Source organism: Porites lutea, chromosome 5 (genome assembly GCF_958299795.1).
Source record: "Porites lutea chromosome 5, jaPorLute2.1, whole genome shotgun sequence".
NCBI lineage: Eukaryota > Metazoa > Cnidaria > Anthozoa > Scleractinia > Poritidae > Porites > Porites lutea.
This window is the reverse complement of record NC_133205.1, coordinates 541256-568054: the sequence shown is the minus strand read 5'-3', so window position 1 is coordinate 568054 and position 26799 is coordinate 541256. Positions and strand designations below refer to the sequence as shown.

General features: G+C 38.9%; 1 protein-coding gene across 1 annotated transcript; it reads left to right on the top strand.

The window, feature by feature from the left end:
* The first annotated feature begins 1130 nt into the window (after window positions 1–1130).
* LOC140937082 (uncharacterized) lies at window positions 1131–20904 on the top strand. Its single transcript, XM_073386615.1, has 3 exons — window positions 1131–1167; window positions 12870–12962; window positions 19636–20904. Exons 2-3 carry the CDS (start codon window positions 12872–12874, stop codon window positions 20763–20765), a joined length of 1221 nt encoding a protein of 406 aa, XP_073242716.1. The 5' UTR covers window positions 1131–1167; window positions 12870–12871; the 3' UTR covers window positions 20766–20904.
* The last annotated feature ends 5895 nt before the right edge of the window (window positions 20905–26799 follow it).

Here is a 26799-nt window from a genome sequence, read left to right as displayed (position 1 = left end):
TTAGGTGAAAAGTTAAGAGTTCTTTTTAGCTTCATTCAATTTAAAAATGGGTCAATTCATTTTAGGATGGCCTATGTAAAGGATTGATAAGGTAGAATGACATAAATAGAATGTGGCTAGGTTGGGATCGCGAAAATTACATTTGCCCAAAAGTGACTAAGATGGGGTCTATCATTGGCCACAAAATAAACTATAATGGGATAGGGGCTCTGAGAGGAGAGCGGCACATACCCAGCAAAACAACCTCGTCCCCAGGGCGCTTTTACCTGGCTTTTCCAAAGAAGTCGCTCAGTCGTCCGTGGGTTTCATAATGTTGCGTTCGGACTGGTTGGTAAGCCAATTTCCTTCTCAGTATTTCAGTAAGCTTCCAGGTTTCAACCTTTGAAAGCTTACTTGGTTTTCGGGAGTTTTCCCCCCTATGGGAGGCCATATAATTCAAAAGTGGTACGAATGCTCGATTGATGATCAAGACCACGATCGCTATGATTGAGTTTTTCGATCGGTGGTTGAGAATGAAGATCTTTATGGTTGAGATTATCGATTGATTAATGAGAACCACGATCGCTATTATCTAAACAGGTTTTGTATACTAGAAACACAATCGCTCTGGTCGAAAGAAATAGACATTCAAGTCACAAAAAGTTTGGCTGGAATATTTATTATTTGAGTCGTATTGCTCATTAAGAGACGATGTATTCCCCATATTAGCAACATTTCGTGCCGGCTTACAATCGAAATGTTTCTTTGAAACCTGTCAAGGTACCCAAAAAATTTTTTGTAATGTGTTTGTCAGTACAGTGCTTGCCAAAAGGAAATGAATTTTTCTTGAGCTAATCATCGGGATGGCTTAAATGCCTCCGTTAAAGATCCAATACTACTCTAAAGAACTGAAGTTGCATCGCAAAAGTCGCATTGAAATTGATAAACCAATACGCCGTGCTAATTTACAATAGCTGTTTTGTTGTTGCTATTGTTTTGGATTCTAGTCTCCTACTGCACATTGTTTACAGCGATAATCTCGCAAAACCACATTAGTAAATTTCACACATACTACATATGCGGTAATTATTCACCGAGCTTGGGTGTATGTCCTGTGGTAAGCTTGCCAGCCTTAATATAGTACAAGTGAAGGGTGAGCTTGACAGCATGCAGTTCAAGTGAACGGAGGTAAGAAATTTCAATTGCTTTTAGTGTCTTTAATTATATTGTATTTTATCTTAATTTTTGCCGAAGAAAGGTTTGAGGAAACGGAAACTTTGACGGCACAGATTAGGAAAGTATGAAATTATCCGGGTCGTTTCAACAGTCGATCATCGAAAAGCCTTCTCTTCGATAAATATTTGTCGACAGTTCAGGGCTCGCATCAAAAAGTCCCTCTCGGTAGTTAGTCACTTCAGTTTATTATTTCTTTCTGCTTATATATATCTTTAAAAATGTGCACCGTATTTTAAGTCCGGCCTCATGAAGATGATTTTCTTTTGTATGAATGTAAAAATTGTGTCTTAGTATGGCTTGAGGACAAGCGAACAGCAAATTATACAACCTGTTCACAGACCGGTCTTTTTCTCTTCAAAGTACGTCGAGCGCGCGCGATAAAATATAAACCGCGGGGATTTATTGACCGCCAGCGATAGGGAGTAGTGGTGGGGAAAGAAGAAAATAGATTTATTATTCTTGCTCGCGCTCCGCGCTCGACCGCTCGAAATAAACGAAAAGCAAATAAAAAGTCTGTGTACATGCTACAAGTTATAAGCTGCTACTGATATGTCATGTCATGCATCAAAATATCGAAAAACAGCGAGAGATTTACAGGACTAAAAGAAGAAAAGATCCAAACCTTGAAGAACAACGAAACTTTGAAAAACAACTTATAAATAAGGGACTTCATGGGCGAGAACCTGTAGACACGTGAAACTACATCAAGTGGATAGGAGTGCACGAATCGGTCAAACCGGTCAAGACTAAAAGATTCAAACTGGTCCTAAACTAAGCTTTAGATACCAAGCGACTTTCATTCGCAATGGCAGACTTTTTCAACAGCATTTTGAAATATTAGAATAACCAAAGTGTTCGTCGACCGAAATCTCCCTGCATTAATAAGCATCGATACATGATTAACATAACCAATTGTTTCAATCATTTCAGTAATCTCCTGGTCCTTGACAACAATGAAAACTTTTTTATATACATACTGAGAAATACTCACCAAAAAGCTATGTCGTAAATTTTCGTACGCAAATTAGTTCTAACCAATCAGTGGAGCGAAAGATGGTTTTCACACGTGAAAAAAATGATACGTCCAATCAGAATGGCGAACGATGTTTTTTCACGTGTGAGAAAAATGATACGTCCAATCAGAAGCCACGGCGGTGTGTGAGTTTCGCGCCAAAATTCCCGCCTTTTATTGCAGCTTGCAGCGCCGCTTCGCACACATTCAACGAGAAAAGTTTTACTCAAAGAGTTTTTCTCGCTAAAAAAGTGAAAAACATTTCGGAAATGGAGTGGAATAGTTTCGTTTGCTTCACTGTCGATAAAGAAAACGGTAGAGAGCCGGCGAAACAACAGCGGAAAGGGAAAAACAGAACGAGACGTAAGCTTTTGTTGTGCTTTTTGTCGGAGCTACTTTGCCTTTCATTTAAGCTTAATGCACCTATCGATAACCCCGTGGGGGGGGGGGAGTGCGGGCAAGGAGTGGGGATTTGACAAATTTTAAAATTTTTCGATCAAATTCCCCAGGGTGGGAAACGAAAGGTCAATCAAAAGTGTCAAAAAAGCCCCCACCCCAGGGGAAAAAATCTAAACAAACAATGCTATAATACTATATAAAACGAATAAAAGAACATTTCAAACACGTTGTTACTACTTTTATTTACGGTTAACGGAAGCTCCATTAAATTACTCGCTGTAATTAAGTATTTTCTCTCTCCACTAGCATCTCTTATCTTGAACAACAAAATCACTCGAGGAAGATTGACCGTGCTATATAATATTAATAAAACGTAAAATGCTTTATAACATCTGCTCAACATGTCGGAACAGGTCGGATCAGTGACCCATAAAAAATCCTCTGACTTTCATGGTGGAATTCGATTTTAATCGAGTTTTACAATCAGATGGGAACTTGAAGATAAAAACTTCCTCAAAATAGACATTATCTGTTTAGATGTCAGTTTAAAGTATCGGATTATGGCGATTAAAACAAATGAAAACTTCATACCTTTCTCCAACAACGTGACTTTCAGGAAGCCTCGAGGGACGGACTTGGTAACTGCTTCTGAATTGATACCAGGCTTCTGTCGGTCAAAGTCAAATGTCCCGACCCCGGGGTCGCTTCGCACGATCAAAAGCCCGACAGCGGGGATAGTCCCAGGCATCAAATCCCCTCCCCTTGCCCGCACTCCCCCCCCCCCCCCTCACGGGATTTACATTGATAGGTGCATAAGCTTATATTGAAACCGGCCATTTTAATTAAATTCACTCATTTTCAATTGTGCATTGAGAACAAACAGTTAAGATTACTTATAGTTCTTGGATTACCTCATATCCTTACCGTCATTTATGTTTTTAACAAACGTTTTTACTAAAAGCTGATACTTCGTTTTCGTTGTCATTTTGCGGTAAGTGTGTAGCGGCAAATTTTAGCATTTTTGAAAGATTTAAAATAAAAAGGCCGCCAAAATGATAAATGTCTCAGTATGTATATAATAAACACAATACCACATGGAAAGTGCTTTGTACGGTATTTACGCACTCGTTGTTTTTGTATCAGAAATCTTACTCGTTCGCTGCGCTCACTCGTTCGATTTCTGAACCGTCAACAACTCGTGCGTAAATACCGTACGCCAGCACTTTCCATGAAGTATTCTCTATATATCAATAAACGGATAATACTACAGAAGCACTGCCCGCAGCTAGCAAGAATATTCAAGGCAGGACAGTGGATGCGAAATATGAAATTAAGTTAAAGGCTAACTAAGGAAAGTTTACAGTTGAGATTCCAACCGGGAGTCTCCCGATGGATAACCCGGTGGACAGGGGAGGGTTCGGCGCATACTCATTTATCTCATTTGTCAGTATTATTTTACCGAAAAATTTAGATGCAATTTAAAATTTTACAAAAGTGACAATTTCAGTTTCTGATTCCTCTTTCCATCGCATTTTCAAAGTTCGAAAATTTTAGGTTTCCTTTTCTGCCGAAAATAGCTTAATCTGGGTAGTGAAATGCGAAAAATCGTTGGGATTGATATTTTATTAGATAAGCTTCGAAAATTGTACATGAATGGAAAGGTCATCTAGAAATTCTTAGCGTTCCTTAAGGTATAGAAAATTCTAGGCAATTTTGGATTCTCCGAACAGCTAGTTTACAGAAAAACTGTCGTTGGGTGCCCCAGTTTACATTTCTACCGCAATATTTAGGTCCTTTTGGGAAGATGGAAATAAATAACAACGCTACTAACTATGCTTCAAGGAATCAAACCGTTTTCGCATCTTTTTTTTTTTTGTTGTTGTCGTTGTTTTTTAAGTCGACTAGGGATATTCATACCAGTCAAATACACGCACAGACTAAGTAGCGGTTACCTGCGGTCTTTCGCGTCGGGAAAGAAGCTCATGATAAGGCAGATAAAAAACTATAAGTACTACTATGACGCTGGCTACAAATTGAAAAAAAATCAAATCAATGCCACATATTAATTTTACACATAATTAGTTTGGTTTAGTCCAAAGGTAATTGAAATTGAACAGAAATACTTGATATTAAATTCAGTCAAACCCCGCTTAATACGGACACCGGACAGTTTGCCTTGTTCCTGGAAGAAGAAAGCCCTTGGATTTTCTCCCCATATCCCCCTCAGTGTTGTTCACATTAACGTGGTTTGACTGTAAAGTATAGCTACATCCTCGGAGACCCAGGGGCAGTCGGTCGGGTCGGAAAAGGCGGACGAAAGTTTGCAATGCAAGTACGGAAACTTTCGTCCCGCCTTTTCTCCGGACCCTACTGACTTACCCCTGGGTCTCCGAGGATGGTATAGCTATGGACGTCGTTAAATAATAGTTCAAAGGCAGTTACTGTATTGGAAGCCACTAAAATTGAGCTTACATTCTTAAAAATGATTGGAGACCTCTCGAGTTTAAAGTATTGCTATAAGGTATAAATAGATTCTATTTATTAAATAATATATACAGAATACATTTAGTCCGGCCATTTTGTTCTTTCCATTGTATATAACTAGTCAATTCAGTACAGAATTAATGAAGGAGAGCTTAATAAAGCTATTGTTATAATAATTATTGTAATAAACATTAGGTGTGTTCTTTACAAAAGACTTTTTATCAATGTTTATTTTTTTCCTCCCAATTCAAGGTATGAGTCCGAGTTCCATACGTTGCCTTTTTTATAGCGTTGTGGTAGCGACGTTTCTTCTTCTGATCTCCTGGATGTACACCACTTGGAATTTTGAAGGTTAGCATTTGTATACCTGCCGAAAAACGTTTGTTTTTATAATATACAGTCAAATGCAACGGCCATCTACGTGGAGTTGTAGCCTTAGTTAAGATTCAACTGTATTTAATTGTATCTCATACTTACAGCATTCAAGACACGCAAAAAAGGGCTACATGATCACAGCTTTCGTGGTGGGCCGTTTTTCTTGTTATTTTTCGTCCCGTCCCCTGGTTGCTCCTATCCTGCGAGCAGTGGTTTCGTAAGACTTTCGTAAGACGCATGCTATGTCGTAATTTGGTTGATGAGCCGCATCCATGTCTAGGGCTTAGTGTGCATTGAGTACAAGGCGTATGGGCGTATGGGGATATTTTTGCTTCTAAGTTCGCCATCTTCTTTTGCTGTCCTGATGAGCTGACAAGAAAGAAAGCTTGACTATTACGTATCAGTATACATACATCGGCATAAACTTTATTTTTCCTCAAATTTTAAGAATAGCCTTAAGGAGCTAATGATTTTTGAAAGAAAAGGAGAGAGCGAAACCAAAAAAATGTAGTGAAAGTTAATGTGAAAATAAGACTATATACTACATTAATATTTACAAAAAACTTTATACAATATTTAGGAAAGATTACATTTTCTCGACAAACAACAATTATATCCTATATGCACACTATTTTAAATTACAGTATTTACTATCTAGGCCACGTAATTGTTTCTTTAAGTTTGCAAAGCTGCTAGTTCGCAATGAGTTGGTCAGTAAGTGTTATTTCTCAGGATACATTTTCTACAAACAAAAGGAGCTGCTGTTCTTACACTTCAGCACTGATTATCTCCCTTAATTATAAGGTGCACAAACATTCTTGCTTTATTTTCGTCTTTGCAGAATACAAAATTCCAGCCTCCTGCTGTTCCTGCGAGCCCCTTTTGACAGATCAGTGCGGTAGCGCATGGCAGAAAACGTACTGTAATTTCCACAAATCAGCGCTCAAGTCACCAAAAACTAGCAATTTTCTCAGCTACTTTTGCTACGGCGCTGGTAGAGGTTGTGGAGGTTTAGGAAATCGGATACAGGGGCTGGTGTCCCTGTTCTACTTAGCTATGCTAACAAATAGAACATTTCTGATCCATTGGGATGGCCCGGGAAAGCTTGAAGAGTACCTAGAACCAAACCAGATTGCCTGGACGTTACCGCTTAGTAGTTTGGGTCAATTTCGGAAAACTTACTGGGGTGTTTCAGGCCCTCAGTCTGGTTATCAAACGAATAGAATCGAATCAGAAACTCAGTTCGCAAACTGGACATCTTATGCTGATTTTGATGCTTACTTGGGTCGTTTTGATGCCATTGGCACTATCTTCTTTTTCGCTGAGTTTCTTTGGAAAAATCCGTTTCTCAGAGAACGAGCTCGTCAACTCGGAATTCCATCTTCACCATATAAAATGCTGGGATGTGCTTTCCACTTTCTCTTCAAACAAACAAGGGTGATGAAAACGGCTTTGGAAGAAGCAAGAAGATCGCTTTCCAGGCATCCACCTCTTCTTGGAATTCACATCAGAACTAGTGATCACCATTTTGGGAGTAAAAATGACTTTTCTTACAGATCTCACAACACATCAAGCTTTTTCATATGTGCTTTGCAACTGAGTGCTTTCATTCTTGCCAACACTAACTCAAATTTGACAACTTTACAATGGTTTCTCGCGGCAGACAACCAAGAAGTCAAAGACATGGCGAGGAAGAACTATCCAAATGAAATAATTCCCCTGGGATTTCGGCCCATGCATACAGAATTTTCCAGTTGGTTCGCAGGTGCAGAAACAGTCGTGCGTGATGTTTTAACTGATGTCTTTCTTCTCGCTGAAAGTAGTTACCTCCTCGTAACTTCAGAAAGTACTTTGAGTAATTTAGCGGCGGCTGTGGGTTTACACACTAAAGAAAGCATTGGAGATGGAGAAAAATGCCTGGTAAACAGAACCAACTTGCTTAAAGTCATTCAGGCTGACAATTAGTCTAAATTATCATTATGAAATTAAATGTGGTGATTTTCTTGTGACTAGCAGAATAAAACAGAGGAGAAAGCCCTCTTCAATTGTCTTAACTAAAGATAATTCAGCCAACATGTTACAAATTTAGGATTGGCATTAAGTCCTGACGATATTTTAAACTTTATGTCTTGAGAAAATAATCGGGAGGGCGTAAAATAAATAAACAGTTTTGAACTGAATAAATAACTGAATATATCAATAAATAGAGTAACGATTTAGTGCATCATGATGGTAATGCATCCAAAAAGTGGTTCAGTGACTGTCATAGTCCCGATCTGGGAATTTAGAAGTGTTACCGGGTTTTTGAGAAAACGGAAAACTTGAGTACACCTTGCAACTAGAAAAACCTCCCGAAGCAAGACAGCACCCAGCAACGGTTTCCTCTTAAATGCATTGAAAACACTGTTTAGGCTATAAAAAGTACTTTTAGATCTCTAGAAATGCATTCTAAGCTGCGCTCGGTTCGGTCATCCTAGGGCAACTTGAGTCTTTTCGAAATTGCAAGGGTTTCAATATTATTTTCCCGAATATTTTAAGTGCAATTTAAGAGCGACTGTCTGTAAATATCGACCAAAATCGACTTTTTGTGGCACAAGTTCAAAATTCGAATTTCGCTCATTTTTGGCTCATCGATAACCCCTTGCTACTTAAAATCGTTTGCCCAGTGATTTGTTTCGATTTTCTAATAGATTGGAGCCTAGTTAAGCCTTAGAAAGTCAATTTGCGAAATTCTAAGATATAGCATATTGTAAAAATTTGCATTATTTTAACCCTCTAGTTTTGAACGGTAGAAATTGTCAATAGGGCCTATTTTTAACAATACCTTTTTGGCCACAAAATTATTACAGCTTTCACAAATTTATCGTCTTATAAGAAAGAAAGGGTCATAAAAACTATTCGTGTTTTTCAAAGGCCACCAAATCGTTGTGGTTTGACGTACGAGTCAATGGAATTTCGTTTTCTCGAATTTTAACAAAAGAACACTTTATTTGGGAAAACTAACTACAGCATGTTTCATTACTCATTAAGGGTTATCGATGAGCCAAAAATGAGCGAAATCAAATTTTAAACTTGTGCCGACCGTGAGTCGATATTTACGGAAAGCCGCTCTTCAAGTTTTACGAAAGTAATAATTTTTCTGACTTCCCTCTCTATCGCATTTTCGAATCTGAAAGTTTCAAGTTTCCTTTTTCTACGAAAAATCAAACTTTCGAAAATGGTAGGGAATTTATTAGATAAACTTCTAAAATTGTACACGAATGGAATCTTAGTCTTCCTCAAGCTATAGAAAATTTTAGGTCATTTTTGCCTCTCCGAACACATATTTCACAAAAAAAAGTCGTTGGGTGCCTCTGTCTCTTCTGCGCTCGCCAAACTCGGGTCCCCTGAGGAGTAGGACAAACCGGCCACGGACGGGATGGAACTATTTTATTTGATGGCACATTCTTTTTTGTTAATTTGGTACTTCCATGTTAATTGAAAACAACAACGTTCAAAGCCGATATTGCGTCTATTTTGTCACCACACAGCAGGTGTATTCCGAGAAAAAAACGAGAAGTCCAAATACTACTGCAAAACTTATCATAACAACTTGTATTACTTTGTCGTAACAATATTTCCGGTTGGCCATACCATACTATTTTAGCTGATTAGATCTCTTTTCTAGAGATTCAATGTTCATAACCAGCAGGATCTTCGTCCAGGGTCTTTGCAGTTAATTGTATTCCCAGCAGTATGCAGGACTAGTGTCAGATGAGAATCTGAGTTGGCAATGAAGTTGAGTTTCTCTGTGTCCTTCACGACTCATACATTCACAATTAAGGTGGCTCGAAACAGTCTTTCTGGGTCAATACCTCCCAAGTTTGAGCATAAACTACGTCGCCATAAGCAAAGATTTAGAAAAATTGCCACCACAGTTATATTAGATAAAGATGAAAATTTGTTATAATCGGGGTTGCAATGACATCGGAGTTGCCATAGCAACGACGAAAGACGCTATTACCTATTTTACTTGCAGAAGTATTTCTCGGCACTGGGAATTGTTCTCTCAAAATCGTTAACGGGAGCTTTTTCCTCCAATAGCGGCCTCGATGTTTGTGAAGTTTAAGCGAAATCGGTAAGAGCGTTATCGAGATATTTTGGGATGAAGTTTTTATGGATAGAAACACAATAGAAAATGGACAATCTTGATATTTGGTCGTTATCTGTAGAAAACGAAGCGCTTTTGACATGCAATTTCACCTCATAGTAGTTTCGATCTTTTTTAAAACGTGTGTGAAAGATCATGGAGATAGTCATGCTTGTGCAGTGCTCCTTTAAGGCTCGCGTCAAACGCCATACTTTTCTATTTTTGTTTGTATTACGTGATAGTTCGACTCAGTCACGTGAAGTATGGTATGATCACGCTTTCATACCGGCGCACAAAGTCCTAATTCGTCCTTATACCTTAAATATCATTTTACAGCTGTGAAGGCATGAACAAGATCAGAAATCAACTGTACTCAGGGCTCCAACTAATACGCTAGTTACTGAGATCTTTATGATCTTACTTAATGCTGCACCAGGCCCGTCAACCAAGGCGTATCGAATAATCAGGTGGGTTTCTGATTCGGGTTGGTTAAGTTAGATGATCAATAATTCGAGAAATATACACGGCAATTTTCACTCATTCACTGGAGGCCTGCTTTGAGGTATCTCCTAGTTTGCTTCATGTTTTTATGCTAAATCGATTTCGATAGCCTAGGTTCCCATCTTGACGCAAGATGGGCTTGTCTCTCGTTAGTTGTGGGTTCCTTTTCTCGGCCATGCATTAATTATTGCAAATTTTACAGCGAGGAATATCCATTGCCCGCAGTTAGAGGATTAGCTGGTCGAGGAGAGCAGTGGTTAGACGTATGTTACGTATGTACAAATAGCTCACGAGTAAGACGAGAGAAAAGAGTAAGTAAAGTTATTTTTGGAGATTTGACGCTTTTCACACGGAAAACTATTCCAGATTTTTACACCATATCTTTAAGAAGACTTAGTTCGTTTGTCTAACCTTGAGTGTTTAACATAATAGTCACCTCATGAAAATGATCTTGCATTAATGGATGAATATTAGATTGGGAAGCAAATAAGTAAGATATGTTTGTAGGTGTTACGCTGTTAGATATATCATGCATTAGAATAGCAACAGATTTAAGTAGAGTAGATCTAAAGGAAGAAAGCTAGAACAGACAAAATAAGGTGCAATAAGGTACTGCATGAGAATTGTAGTCACCAAAGAACATGTTTTTGTAAGTGTTAGCAGCTTAGCCCCAAGATACTATGCCATACAATAAGTAGTGCTGGATAAGAGATATGAATATATGGTGTATGAATATTACAGTATCCGTTTATTACGTGACCTGTTCAAAGGTGAATAGAAACTAAAGGAGCCGTCTGTATTTGTTTCAATTTTTTTTTTCTTTTTGTTGTTGTTTTACCTTGCAAAATAAATCAATCGCGGAGCATTTGGTTCCGTCGTGTCAGTGTCATGTCTGGAGTCTGAAACAGGCCGAGGAAGTCTGTGTGGATCTCCATGATCACGGGAATCACACCAGCCCCTCCCATAAAAGTTCTAGTTCCATTATGTCGTTATCTTACTCTGGGAAACTCGAGATTGTTGTTGTTGTTTTTTTTTTGTAATTATGTGGGATGAATAGTCAACTTTGTTAGTATCCGACGCAAATGAAAATAAGGATTTAATTCAACAAAGTTTAGTCGCCGAGAATAGCTACGAATATTTCCAAAATGAAATTGTCCACTATAAAAATCCAGTAACGTCACAAAATTCAAACCAACAAACACGTTAGCAAGGCATTCGGATCAGCAGATAAACAGATTGCAAAAGTTATCTCCTTGTGAACTTGGCCTCAATGAAACCGCGAGCGCCAGTCTTAAAATATCAACTGAAGCATTCGCTGCTTCATGTCAAGCAGCATCGAAAAACATGGAAGAAAATTGACTGAAGACTTACGAGAGTTTCCCCGGCTCGAGCGACCTTGCACTGCAACACATGCCGGTTATAAATAAGCCAGCAAACGTAAACAACTTCTCACGCAATAATGCCACATACCTGACTGAATTACAAAAACATCAGTGTGCATGCTAAACGTTAAAATAATAATAATAATTATAATAATAATAATAATAATAACAACATCACCATCATGTGGGACATGCCAGTCAATACTGATAGAACTATAACAGCGAACAGACCAGATATCATCGTTAAAGATTCAGTGAATTCCACCTGCAAACTTATTGATATGACTGTTCCATCAGATAGAAACATCGCACTGAAGGAAACTGAAAAAAAATGCAAGTACAAAGACCTAGAACTAGAAATACAGAGAATGTGGCATATGAAAACCGTAGTGATCCCTGTGGTTGTTGGTGCGCTTGGTACAGTGAAGAAGGGTATGGTAGAAAACATCAAGAAAGTATCAGAGAGAGCTAGTATGACAGAGATTCAAAAGATCTCAAGCTGGGGTCTGCACGAATCCTTAGAAAGGTGCTCAGTGTATGAACAGAATGATTGACTTGAGTGATTGACGCTCTAGGTGCATGGTTTGCGCCCGGCTGATGCGCAAAAAGAACACCAGCAAAGACTGTGATAATAGAGACAATAATAATAATAATAATAATAATAATAATAATAATAATAAATGTTCTTTGGTTTAATCCTCTGAACTGTGGGTCTAAGAAACGTATGAAATTAATCTGTTGTCGGTCAGTGGTTGGTAATCCGTCGCCAACGTATGGCATACCTCCGGCGTAGATAAGCGTTATAACGTCAGAGGTAAGGGCTGATTCGAAAGGGCCAACTGTTATACAAACAGCCCCAGGTTGCTCGCACTTACTCACTACCTGTCTGAGGAGCCTGGACCATCTGAGAATCAAGCTGATGTCAGCTTTTCAATCTATTTACAGACTGATAAATTGATTTTGTTCATTTAATAAAAACCATCAGGGACCGGTGGAACTAGCCAAGGAAAAATGAAACGACCTTGCTCAATAGGAACGACCAAAGCGTCCCGTCCCAATCAAATCATTCTATTTCCGTTCGTTTGTTTTCAGTCAGTTTTTTGTTTTCAATCATGTTGCCGACACATCCGCTAACGTTTGAAAACGGATATTATTTTATACGGATTGGCCCCTTTTATTCTAAAATTCTCCATTGCTTCCTCTGAAATTAATGTTTAGCCCGTAAAGTTTGTGTCGTCAAGCCTTTTAAAGTGATGGTCAGCTTAGAACAACTGTAGTCTTCCTTGCGGATCTCATTTGATCCGTTTAACGCTTCGCTAAAACACACTATGCCTACTTTCGTTTAACACCTGATTATTACTTTCCACTCAAGGTATGAACCTCCTAAATTCCAGCCGTCGCCTTTTTTATGGTCTTGTTCTGGTGACTATATTATCGCTGCTCCTCTACGTGATGAAGTTTCAAGGTAAGTATCTTCATTTGTCGGCGGAAAAACTTGTTTTTCGCCAAAAACGGCAAATCTGCTAGCCTGATCATGAATTTCAGTCGTGTTTTCAAGTCGCAAACCAGCTCTCCGTGGAGTTTGCTACTCGAGGTCGGCGAGGAGGCTACAAATCAGTAAAGGTCTTAAAACGGCTTGGAAACTAAAATTTCGAGGACGTTTTTGGACTTTTTACATTTAGGGCATGAATTTTTCGTCATTTCAGGCCATGAAACCTAAAAATGAGCCTAGCTAGCTGTAAAAAGGGGCAATACGGAGGCAATACGTCCTAGCCGGCATGATCACATGCTGTTTACGGAAAATTCCCTCATCCATGTCAGGAAATTCTGTATTTTAAAGCCTCCCCTAGGGCATGACTCAGCAATTGAGGACATTTCTGCTACGTTTTCAATGTTGGTTAGCATGCAAGGATTTTTCCCATGCCTATCGTCAATGATTTGCTCACTGGTAATAGAGGGGGTGGCTCCAGAGTGGTTTTGCATTGAAATTGGCATGCAACAGAATTTCGCATGCCCTGTAAGCATAATTTGAGGTTCTGTGACCTTCTCACCCAGGCCGCGAGAAGCCTAGGTTCTAGTAATAGGTAATTCATACCCAGCAAAATCCCCGGCATGCCGGGCATGCCAAATTTTCTGACATGCCCGGCATGCTAAATTCTCTGGAATGCCGGGCGTGCCATGCATAATCTGGGTCATGCCGGGCATGCCAAAATCGGTCTCTGGTATGTTTCAACGCACAGGTTATAATTCCTTGAATCTACAGATATTTTAAGCCTGGCTAAAAAAAAAATAAAATAAACAGATCACAGTGCTTATCTTTTGATGTACGGTTACACGATGACGTCATTGCTATTCCTTTCATTTTCATAGATTTGGTTGTCCCAGCGAAGTTTAAATAACAAAAGCTCTAATTTTCACAAGAAAGTAAAACCCTGAGGGATTCTGCCGAAGTAATAAAACAGCGTCATCGTGGACATGACCGGTTGGGGGATTGTAAAAACTCCTCACCCCTTTTAATGAGTCTTTAATAGGATTCCCATTTCACATTGCGAATAAAATGGAATTGACTGAAATCAGTAAAAAGAGAGACAGAGACTATTTTCATTGTATAATAAAATGCCTCTATGTTCCATAAAAGCTTTTAAAAATACAAGGTTATAGAATATCTTTCAAAGTTCATTACAAACTGAGCTAAGCCCCCAAATCACTGTTCATTATTCAGCAAATTATGATGTTTGACAATGCAATGTGCTTGAATATAACGTTGCAATTACAAATCTCTCGAACGCAATTTTCCCTACGTTAGAGTAGAAAAGCTCTTTTTATCTTGTTTCACATTTTGATAAGGATTCTGAGTTCCTCTTTCTTGTTTTGTAGGCTTGCCAGGGATTAATGTTTTTTTGTCATTACCAGTGTCTGTGTTCTTCGTTTTTAACTCAAAGTAAGTCAGTAATAACTGACGGTATCAAAGGATTGCTCTCTAGAAAAGTAATTATCTCCTCGTCATGTCTGGAAGTTACCTGTAACAAAAAAGAAATGGAATCTTAACACATGCAAGGGAAATATGAAAAAAAGAAATAGAACATGTAGAGCTCAGCTTCTCTTAACATATTTTCATACTGGCTTGTTGAGTCTGTTAAAGGTCGCAACTAATTGTCTGAGGGTAATTTCACAAGAGTGTGCAATTGAGATAAATACATGGTAAATAAAGTGAAAGAAACGTGGTCAGTTCACATTAGCCAATTTACATTGCGCTGTTCGATGATGTTTACACGCTTTTCTACTGCGAAATAAACCTTTGCATTTGGATTTGCAAGTCAAGATTATACCGAGTTTGACTGACACTTAAGGTGACTCGACCCAGTTTTTTTGGGGCGGTACCATCCTACTTTGAAGCTCTCTGGTATCCCCACCTTTACTTTTATCGTAAGTCTAACACATAGAATGGATAACATATAGATCAATCTACAATATAACATAAAATTTTTGGCGATCGGAGTCAATGTCACGTGGTTATAATGCCACGCCCCTTTGAGGTCTGAGTCGAAAATCTGCTGTTGCCGGCATTTTTTCGTGAAAATCTCTCGGCTACACATAGTGCGCATTAGTGCCTTGCGCTGAACAGAGTTTCACCAAAATCGCAAAGACCCAATTCGAGAAATTCAGCGGTTTCCAAATTTAGGTCATAATTTATGCGAAAATGATAAGCAAACTTTACACGGATTATATCTAATAAACTATGAGATTCATTTCTGTATTTTGGGCATCCTTATAACAGATGGGTCCTTGCAAGTCAGCAAAACAATTTAGGGCCTTGTAAATGCGCGCGATTTCGAGCAAAGCAAACATATAGAAATTATAGTTTTCGCTATTTGTTGACGTTTGTCAGCGTTTAAGAGTCCTTCTCACGAAAAAAGCATTTTCTTAAAAATTCGTAGTTTTTTTTCCTTCAAATTTTTTCAGGGCCACAATTGATTAACTAACTACCCGGACTCTGAATTTCATGGTCATTGAAAAACTGTAACATTATCTTCTATAAGCCCAAACTTGAGTAAACATTGAAGATTTTTAGCGTTTTGGCTGAGTTTGTGCTTTGGGAGTTGTCTGTTGTTTCTAGTCTGTCATTATACAGCATTCTTGTTCAGCACGCGTGCAAAGACCGCGCTTGGCTGACTTCCGAATGCTCACCGAGATATAATAATTTTGGTACAGTGAGACAGGCCTTTGCTTGATACATAGAGGTTTAAGTCACAATTTTTAATCAATTCTCGTGCTTCTTGTGCCTTTGCAAAAAAATCAAGAAGTGCTACACACTAAATCTACTTACTATTAAAAAAATATCATTTTTTCATAGGTTTAATGCAAGCCAATAATTAAACCCAGTCGTGACGGGAATATCTCGGTGAGCATTCGGAAGTCAGCCAAGCGTGGTCATTGCACGCGTGCTGAACAAGAATGCTGTATAATGACAGACTAGAAACAATAGACAACTCCCAAAGCACAAACTCAGCCAAAACGCTAAAAATCTTCAATGTTTACTCAAGTTTGGGCTTATAGAAGATAATGTCACAGTTTTTCAATGACCATGAAATTCAGAGTCCGGGTAGTTAGTTAATCAATTGTGGCCCTGAAAAAATTTGAAGGAAAAAAAACTACGAATTTTAAGAAAATGCTTTTTTCGTGAGAAGGACTCTTAAACGCTGACAAACGTCAACAAATAGCGAAAACTATAATTTCTATATGTTTGCTTTGCTCGAAATCGCGCGCATTTACAAGGCCCTAAAGCGTTTTGCTGACTTGCAAGGACCCATCTGTTATAACGATGCCCAAAATAAAGAGATGAATCTCATAGTTTATTAGATATAATCCGTGTAAAGTTGCTTATCATTTTCGCATAAATTATGACCTAAATTTGGAAACCGCTGAATTTCTCGAATTGGGTCTTTGCGATTTTGGTGAAACTCTGTTCAGCGCAAGGCACTAATGCGCACTATGTGTAGCCGAGAGATTTTCACGAAAAAATGCCGGCAACAGCAGATTTTCGACTCAGACCTCAAAGGGGCGTGGCATTATAACCACGTGACATTTACTCCGATCGCCCAAAATTTTATGTTATATTGTAGATTGATCTATATGTTATCCATTCTATGTGTTAGACTTACGATAAAAGTAAAGGTGGGGATACCAGAGAGCTTCAAAGTAGGATGGTACCCCCCCAAAAAAACTGGGTCGAGTCACCTTAATTGAACAACAGTTTCATTTTTAAGCAGGCAATTGGGGTGTAGACCTATATAAAGCCGGAATATGTAAAGGAAACTCAGCGAAAACTTTTTCGCATCTTTTTGTGGCGATATTCTTTCACGGCCCGTCCACTGATTAGGGGTTGCGAAGAAAAAATAAATTAGGACCAAAGGTTAAAGCCTGTCCGGTTACATCATTTCGTATGTTACCTAGAGTTCTAATAAATAGGTCATAAAATAGGATTTAACGAGAGCGAATTTGTTTCTCAATCGGTGTATAAAAAAGTGAGGCTATCAAGTGAGAAGTTTATAGAGTATCAAAATTTTTAAATTAAAAGCTCATTTAATTAGGAAAATTCCTATACGAAAACAATGCTAGTGACATTAAATTGATCAGATAAAATTCTCAGAAAATATGTCCAATAAAAGCCTCATTATTTGCTTTTGTTTTTGCGTAAAGGTAAATTTTTCGGCCCACAAAGCAAAGTTGAAAAAGCGACTAAATCTCAGTTTTTTACATATGAACATGTTTATTAGCTTAGCTTTCGTCCGTTTTAAAATCTTTATAACCCAATCATAATTTTCGGGTTAAAATATTACAAAATCATTTCAAAAACCATGTTCATTTAAAGTAGAGCCAGCAAACCTGAACATTTTGTAATTCAAAAGTCGGGCCCAGCCAGGTTGTTTAAGCTTAGAATTATTTGCATTTTAGCGTCCTATAAATTTACCAGAATCGCCTCTCAGAAGCTTACTGTAGCAAAGCATTTTGTAGTACACTCGTAGACAAGCAATGTAAGCCTTAAGTCTTTGCTTGGATGAGATGTCCAAAAGAAAAATTAGTTTTGTGGACCTAAACGCACATTCACAGACTGCTATATTGAGTTGTTTACAACTTTGCATTGACACGCGCAGCATGTTCATTTTTTTAAAGCGAAATCCAAATCTGATTTTGGCATTTGATTTACGGATATTTTATTTTGTCTCCAAAAGTGATTGTAATATCCGTTTGATTGTCTTTCAAACAACAGTCAAACTATGCAACAAAAATAAGTAACTTTACCAGTACAGTGGAAAAATATGACCGTAGGCGCCAAAAATAATTATACTCGAGCTATAAAATTAGAACTGACTTTTTTTAGCTTTGGTTTCTTATTTTTGAAGTTTTCTCTAGTCTTCTTAGCAGCAGAAGAAGATTACAAGACATACAAACAGAAACAATCCGAAGTGAACAAGTTGACAACCACTTATGCCGGAGTTCTTAGGCATGCTCAACAGCAAGATAAACTGAATGCCAAAAGGATAATTCACGGGACTTGTTCGATATTCAGGCTTTTTTCTTTACCAAATTAATACTAAATTTGTACTTACAGTCTCTCGCAGAATCCATTTCTTGTCCAGCATTCACCAACATCTCAACCATGCACCGCAGAAAAAAAAGACAAACAATTGCGAAGAGACATGACGACATCGTGACGCCACAACTGCCACGCTACAACAAACTAGATTCCTCGTCATCCGCGAAAACACTTCTGCGGAAATTCGGCCGATTTCGTGCGTGCTCGGGGTATCTTCGGATGACGCAGATGACGTTGCTCAAAGGACTATCGTCAGCAAGGAGTAAAACAGTTTGCGAGATTCGCATAGCCGACAAGGAGCGCACTGAAAAACTAAGCAAAATCTCTCTGAGAAGGCAGTCCAAATTCACCAAATCAGAACGTCTTTGCAGTATTAACGTCGTACTCTCGTACTGACTTGAACGACCTGGTAAGCTTCATTTTCACCAGTCTTTTAATGCTGTTGACCAGGAAACATTCCGACACGATAAATCTTAAGCATGGATAAGTTTATACTGAGAAGATTTGTTATCTTATTGTTTAAGACGCTTTTCTGCGATCAAATTTAAATGTGGACCCAGAAATGTCAGTATCGGTTTGAAATAAAAGGATTAATCTTTGATTGCAAGTTAAGTATTCTATTTTATGTATGAATAATGTTGTTTTGTTGTTCTTTTTATTTATAAATCCAGGGTTCTGTCTTCAGTTTTGCCAGTCGATCCCGTGACACACATTGTGACAAACATGACTTTTTTTGTTATAATCTGCATTTATTGCCAGGCATGAAACCTGTAACTTCAAGCTCCCTAAGATATATTTGGCGATTATATGTGATTCTCAGGATATGATGCTGAAGCGAACATCAAAATCAGTCTCGCTGGGCATGCCAATTTCTTGCCTGGCATGCCGGGCATGCCAAACCAACTGGCTTCACCATCGGCATGCCCGGCATGCCAAACCAGAGGAGCTAAAACTGGGAATGAATTATTAACCCGGCGAGAGATCTGGGACCTAAGTTTAGCTGGGTCAATTTTGGGCTGCGAGGGCATGAACCCATTTTTTCCATGCCTATGAGATGTTATTTCTAAGTACCAATGTTCCCTTGAATTTTGTCATGCCTAAATAGATAAAATTTTCCCTCTCTCATTAATCCTCAGGCTGGATGCGATTTTTACGCTCGGTAGGCATGTTCAACTGAAAATCATGCCCATACCCTTATTCAAAACAAAATGCTATCAAATTTTAGTTTCCAAGCCGTTGTCTTAAGAAAGCTGAATTTTTTTTCCAAGTGAAGTTTTCCTTGGCGTCTTCGTGGTTACACTCTAAGTGGCTGGTAAAAGGCCATTGCTGAATCTTGTTTATGTGCAGCCTTTACTCCTGATAGTGCAGGAGCTGCACAAAAAGGACGTCGTTTTGATGCCAAGTAGAGGCTGTGGGGTACATAAAGGGGGTAGGGAAGGGCATTTTTCTCGGTTAAAAGCTAGGTCTTGTCTAGCAGTTTGAACTCTTCTCTTGAAACGGTTTAAAAAGAATACTTCTTGTTATTGTTCTGTATTTCTAGAACACAACATGCCAGCTTTGCGCCGTTTCTGCAAGCCAGTTTTGACAGATCAGTGCGGTAGCGCATGGCAGATAAAGTACTGCAATTTCCACAAATCAGCGCTCAAGTCACCGAAAACAAGCAATTTTCTCAGCTACTTTTGCTACGGCGCTGGTAGAGGTTGCGGAGGTTTAGGAAATCGGATACAGGGGATGGTGTCCCTGTTCTACTTAGCTATGCTAACAAATAGAACATTTCTGATCCATTGGGATGGCCCCGGAAAGCTTGAAGAGTACCTAGAACCGAACCAGATTGCCTGGACGTTACCGCTTAGTAGTTTGGGTCAATTTCGGAAAACTTACTGGGGTGTTTCAGGCCCTCAGTCTGGTTATGATTCGAACAGAATCGAATCAGGAACTCAGTTCGCAAACTGGACATCTTATGTTGATTTTGATGCTTACTTGGGTCGTTTTGATGCCATTGGCACTATCTTCTTTTTCGCTGAGTTTCTTTGGAAAAATCCGTTTGTCAGAGAACGAGCTCGTCAACTCGGAATTCCATCTTCACCATATAAAATGCTGGGATGTGCTTTTCACTTTCTCTTCAAACAAACAAGGGTGATGAAAACGGCTTTGAAAGAAGCAAGAAGATCGCTTTCCAGGCATCCACCTCTTCTTGGAATTCATATTAGAACAAGTGATCACCATTTTGGGAGTAAAAATGAATTTTCTTACAGATCTCACAACACATCAAGCTTTTTTATATGTGCTTTACAACAGAGTGCTTTCATTCTAGCAAACACTCATCACTCAAATTTGACAACTTTACAATGGTTTCTCGCTGCAGACGACCAAGAAGTCAAAGACATGGCGAGGAAGAATTATTCAAACGAAATAATATCTCTGGGATTTCGACCCATGCATACAGAATTTTCCAGTGGGTCAGTAGGTGCAAAAACAGTCGTGCGTGATGTTTTAACTGATGTCTTTCTTCTCGCTGAGAGTAGTTACCTCCTCGTAACTTCAGAAAGTACTTTGAGTAATTTAGCGGCGGCTGTGGGTTTACACACTAAAGAAAGCATTGGAGATGGAGAAAAATGTCTGGTAAACAGAACTTCCTTGCTTAAAATCATTCAAGCTATCAGTAATTAGAATGTTATTACAATTTCTACATAGCCTTATATCAAAGGACCAAAATACCAAATAGGATACCTTTGTTTACGACAAGGTTAGATTAAAGAGTTGAGGTTACTGATGGAAGGTAGGTAAGCTGACAAGATAGATAAGATACGCAGATACGGTAAAAAAATAAAAAGCTTGTCAACAGACGTGGTTTTCTTGCTTGTTTTCTTTTTTTTAGCTCCGTCGGTAGCGCTTGACTACAGACCGGGAGGTCGCAGACCCGATTCCCCGGGCCGGGGCTTTAAAGAGGGTAGCAGAGGAGAAGTCATGGTCCCGTTTCACGAGCAAATTTTGACAAATTTCACGTATCACGTGCTTTATAAACCAATTTTCAACCTCTCCCGCCCTAGCCTTCCACGCAGACGTTCTTACGGGTTCGTCACGCAATCATTCCTCTCCCACGAGACGCGTGACGAACCCCTTAGAACGTTTGCGTGGGAGGCTACTTCCGCCCGTTAATCACAGAGACTACGAACCGAAACTAAGCCACCTTGGATCAGACTTCGACGGTTGTCATACTGAAATATGTCAAAGACTACACTGACCGCATGCGGTTTTTAGGTTCTAGTTTTTTGGTAATTATTAATCAGGACAAAAAGGTAACGCAAAGAATGCAACCGACGGCGCTGTTCAATCTATTTGTCCTATACTATTAATTTTCACGAAATGGGACAAGCAATTCACGAGTCCCACATATCTTACAAGGTAAATCACGTATCCACAAGTGGTTTCACGGATCACGCTCGTATTATAGCAAATTTCACGCGTCACAAGCCAAATTTCGGCCACCGTCTTAAAATAACTGAGAAATGAAGGTACTACTGTTTGCTAAGAAACTAAGCCACCTTGGATCAGACTTCGACCGTTGTCATACTGAAATATGTCAAAGACTACACTGACCGCATGCGGTTTTTAGGTTCTAGTTTTTTGGTAATTATTAACCAGGACAAAAAGGTAACGCAAAGAATGCAACCGACGGCGCTGTTCAATCTATTTGTCCTATACTCACAGGCAGACCACCCTCTCTTAGTGGAGGCCGTTGTTGATTGAAATCTGAGCAACGATCTTTTGTTATTTATAGAAGAAATATATATGAACAATACGATGGCTATAACTTGTTCCAAAATGCAGAATTTAAAGCAAATTTTTCAATAAAAAAAAAATTTTTCAAATCCACCAATCAGTATAACGCGACCAAACAAACATCCCTGTGCGGGGTAGGGTTGTGGTTTTGAACTGCCAACGGTCGTGATACGCTGATTGGTGGATTTGAATCGACGCGCATACCTCAAATGCCTTTGGATGAGTTTTTTGCACCGGTCATGTTGAGAAAGCTGGTCTTGCAACTTCAGGATCGCCTTTCTCGAGAAATTATGGAAGGATTGTGCTCTCATTCGGATGGGGCATGGATACATATCTAGTGGATCGGGAGCCGGTATTTTCGAGGTAAGAAATTAAATAGTTTGGCGTCAGTTCCAGCGTGAATTGGACTGGGTCACGCGCCGGCGGCTGATTGCTGCCTGCCTTGTCTCCTTCTTTAGTTCTAACCGCCGAGGTCAAATATTTATCTCGCAAAATAGCGCTTAAAACAGCACGGGATGGCGAAAAAAAACATGACACATGGCTCAGTTAACATTTTCTTCAAACGTTTATTGAAAAATTTGCTTTAAATTCTGCATTTTGGAACAAATTATAGCCATCGTATTGTTCATATATATTTCTTCTATAAATAACAAAAGATCGTTGCTCAGATTTCAATCAACAACGGCCCCCACTAAGAGAGGGTGGTCTGCCTGTGCTATACTATTAATTTTCACGAAATGGGACAAGCAATTCACGAGTCCCGCATATCTTACAAGATAAATCACGTATCCACAAGTGGTTTCACGGATCACGCTCGTATTATAGCAAATTTCACGCGTCACAAGCCAAATTTCGGCCACCGTCTTAAAATAACTGAGAAATGAAGGTACTACTGTTTGCCTGCAAACGGCTAGACCTTACGGTGTCTCGGATGACAACGTAAAATTATATCCTAAATTAGTATATTGTCTCTCAAGTAAAGTGCCTTTTTTCCCCTTTTTTTCTCAAGTTTCCTTGATTAAGGTATTGCACTGCGTTTGTTGTGAAAACAAGAAATCTCGCTTTCATTCGTGGTACTATACAGTAACACCGTGAATTTAACGGTTAGATTTAAGATATAACATAAGGTTCTTCGGTTAGTTCTCTTATAAATAATCAGCTTTCTTTAAAATTACGATATCCATGTCAGCTATTTACCATCTTGCTCCACTCCTACCTCCTAGCTCTTACCTCCTAACGTTTGCAAATGTCCTCGTGCAATTCGGCTGCATGAATTCTTCTCCAATACTGCTCACAGTAATCGATTTTGTTTGTCTGTTTAAAGCTAGCCCAACTGAGACTTCAATGAACTGTTTCGAGAAAGAGGGAAGGGAAACGGGTAAACGGGATATTTCTTGCCAGTGGCCACTGCGGGAAGTTTACTGTGGACAAGAGTGACGTACATGGCCCGGGGGGGGGGGGAACTCCTTATGATGGCCTATAAGGGGAGGTTCCGCCCGCTAGTATGAATTTCAAAACCATAAGAACGTTCGTGGGGCAGGAACGCGTGACCAACCAACCAACCTTAAAAAATGTAGACATATTAAACTCTGCAAGCAGGAATACTGCAATGCTGATCGTACTACGTGAAAAATTAAGACAAGACATCAACACGACACCGAAAGAGCTCAAAACGGAGGGGGATAGTAGCCATAGACGGCTGTTTCGTCCCCTTTGGGGCTCGTAAGTATGGCGTAACAACCAGAGAAATCTCTGATGAAAAATTTCCGCGCACTCAGATTTAAGCCCTAACCTACGGTGGCCCGTAAGGGACATTACAATATATTTTTTCCCTTAAGTTATCACGCGATAATTAGTCAGTTTATCGCGCGATAAATGAGAAAATTTAAAAATTATCGCGCCATAAATGAGAACATTTAAAAATTATCGCGCGATAATTAGTCAGTTAATCATAACTATAACAAAATTCTCAAATCTGATTGGTTCTCAACTGCCCTGATTTCAGCCTTAATAGGACAGTACGCGTCATGCCTGAGTAATTGGACAGTACGCGCCATCACGCGCGCGCTTAAATGGCTTTTTTTTTTCATTGCTAGCGAAAAAATCTTGGAATTTCTTGTGTTTTGATTTAAAAAGAGCCCTATATATCACAAATTTTGTTAAAGTTATGATTAATTGGTAACAGAACTTCGTGTCGTCCAATTCGGTCTGTAATCATACTCGTGATTAAACAAATCGGACTCCCGCTACGCGGTCGTCCGATTTTGTTAATCACTCGTATGATTACAGACCGAATTGGACTCCACTCAGTCGTGTTACCATTACTTATCGCGCGATAAATGAGAAAATGTAAAACGGCTATCGCGCGATAATTAGTCAGTTTGAGAAAATGCAAGGGGTGACAGGCCGCACATCTATACCGGCGTGAAACCTTGTGTAAACCTTCTTGGTTCTTTAAAAATTTGGCGAAGTAACGGTTGGTTTTGTGTATTATTCCATTTTTTCAGTAAAACTTCTTTTAAAGTAGACACTGAGGGCTAGTACTGTGTCACGAAAGGCAATATTTTTTTTCCTCTTTGTTGCTGTGTTTCAGGAGTGCAGACTCCCTCTCTGTGAACTTTATATCTGATAGAAGGTTTTTTATCATAGTTTGTGGGTAGCCTCTGTCAATCAAGCGTTTTTTGAAATTTGAAATATTTTCCTCAAAAGTAGTTTTTGGGGAGTGTGTTCGTAGGATTCTCAAGGCTTCTCCTTTGACAAATCGTCTTTTAACACGGCCGTCGATAAAACCGGGAACATGGAACATTCCGGAACATGCCGGAACATGCCGGAACATTCCGGAACATCCCGGAACATCCCGGAACATGAAAAAATAAAAATAATTTTCATGAAAAAAAATATAATGAAATAACAATAATAAAATATTTTATGGTAAAAATTAATAATAACGTAAAATAACAAAAAATAACGAAAAATAATGAAATAATCAAGAAAAAGAAACAAGTATCCTCTCTGAGTATGAGAAAACAATATTTTGTCGCAACCGATTAAAATTTGTTGGGCAAGAAAGGGTTCATGCAAATGACAGTAATGAGTGAAGGCTTGCTTCTAAATTCAAAATATATGAAAATGGGTCGCGAGGAGGGGGGTTTTTAAGCGTTCCTCACACAGCTACCTCTTGTAATTGTTTGCCATGAGTTAATCATTTGGCGGTTATCAATTTACGTTTCTGCAATGGTCTAAAATGTCGGTGCAGTATTTCATGTCCAGCCAAGTCGGTAAGTAGCTCATTTCAAGCCAACATATAGTCTCCTTATATATAACCGACATTTGCTTACTTGAGGTGCTTTGTTTCACTTGAGGTTGACATGAATTACTTACAGACTAGGCGGCTCTGTGAACTTAAGAAGAGTATAAGGGCTCCTGTCTTTGGATTTTAATGGACAATACTCACATTCGTAGTAGTTTCTATACTGTTTACAGTCAGTTTGATATTTTAGACGTCTCCTCGAGTCGCAAGAGGAGTTTGCGGGAGACGGCTAAAATTCAGGCTAACTGATAACAGTTAGAAACTACCGCTGCGCTACCACTGCCACTGCTACTATTCACGGCGAATGTGAATCTTTAATTTAATTATCCAAGTCCAAAGCGACGATCTCCTAAGCTCTCATTACAGTCGCAAAGCCGTAAATGGATAACAAGAGGTGGCTGTGTGACGAAAGCTTCAGAACCCTCTCCTCGCGACTCATTTTAATATATTTTGAATTTAGAAGCAAGCCTTCACTTATTACTGTCATTTGAATGGAATATCACTCGCCCAAAAAGTTCATTGCCACAAAATACTCGGAGATGATACCAGTTTCCTTTTCTTTCTCTCTTTGTTTGTTTCTTTATTTTTCGTTTTTATGTTATGTTATGTTACTTATTTTGTTATTATAAATTTTTGCAAAAATTGTTTTCTATCTATTGTTCTATTTATTATTATTGTTTATTATTATTATTATTATAAATATTATTAATATTATTATTTAATTAATTAATTATTTTTTCATAAAAAAATATTTTAATTTTTTCATGTTCCGGGATGTTCCGGGATGTTCCGGAATGTTCCGGAATGTTCCGGCATGTTCCGGAATGTTCCGGAATGTTCCATGTTCCTGGTTTTATCGACGGCCCTTTTAACACTCGGCGGGTGACAAGAGGTGAAATGTGTGTACCGGAAGGTTTCCGTTCTTTTAAAATGTGTCTTTACGTCAAGGATAGATTTTTCCTTCAATCTTGTGCCTTTGTATACAACCGTGTCTAAAAACACAGTCTCAGTGTCAGATATTTCGGCCGTGAATTTGGTAGTTGTTTGATGTAAGTTTGCTTGTTCGATGTACGCTTCGCGTTTCGATGTCTGGTTTACTTATGTCCCACAGGGAAAAGATATCGTCAATGTAGCGTTTCCAAACTGTAGGTTTAAAAAAGCGTCTGCTTAGAATTGTGGATTAGGTGTTTGAGATTAGGTGTTTGAAATAGCCATTTTCTTGTCATGTCATCAACATGATTTTCACGGTGAAGATCCGTAATTAGGCGCAAGACCTTGCTGTGCGTTTCTTTCACCAAGGGTTGAGAGAGAGCAGAGAGAGATCTGTAGTTATGTTTATCGCCGATTTGTATTTGACCCTCTCTTATTTTGTCAGTTTTGTTCATGACTACTGCGATAAACTGACTAATTATCGCGCGATAATTTTTAAATTTTCTCATTTATCGCGCAATAACTGCTCATTTTATCGCGCGATAATTTTAACTTATTGCGCGATAACTTAAGAAAAAAAAAGATTGCAATGTCTCTTACGGGCCACCGTACTAACCTACAATCTTGGACAAAATAAATGGAAAACCTAGACCCCCCCCCTTCCCCCCCCCCCCCCCCCCC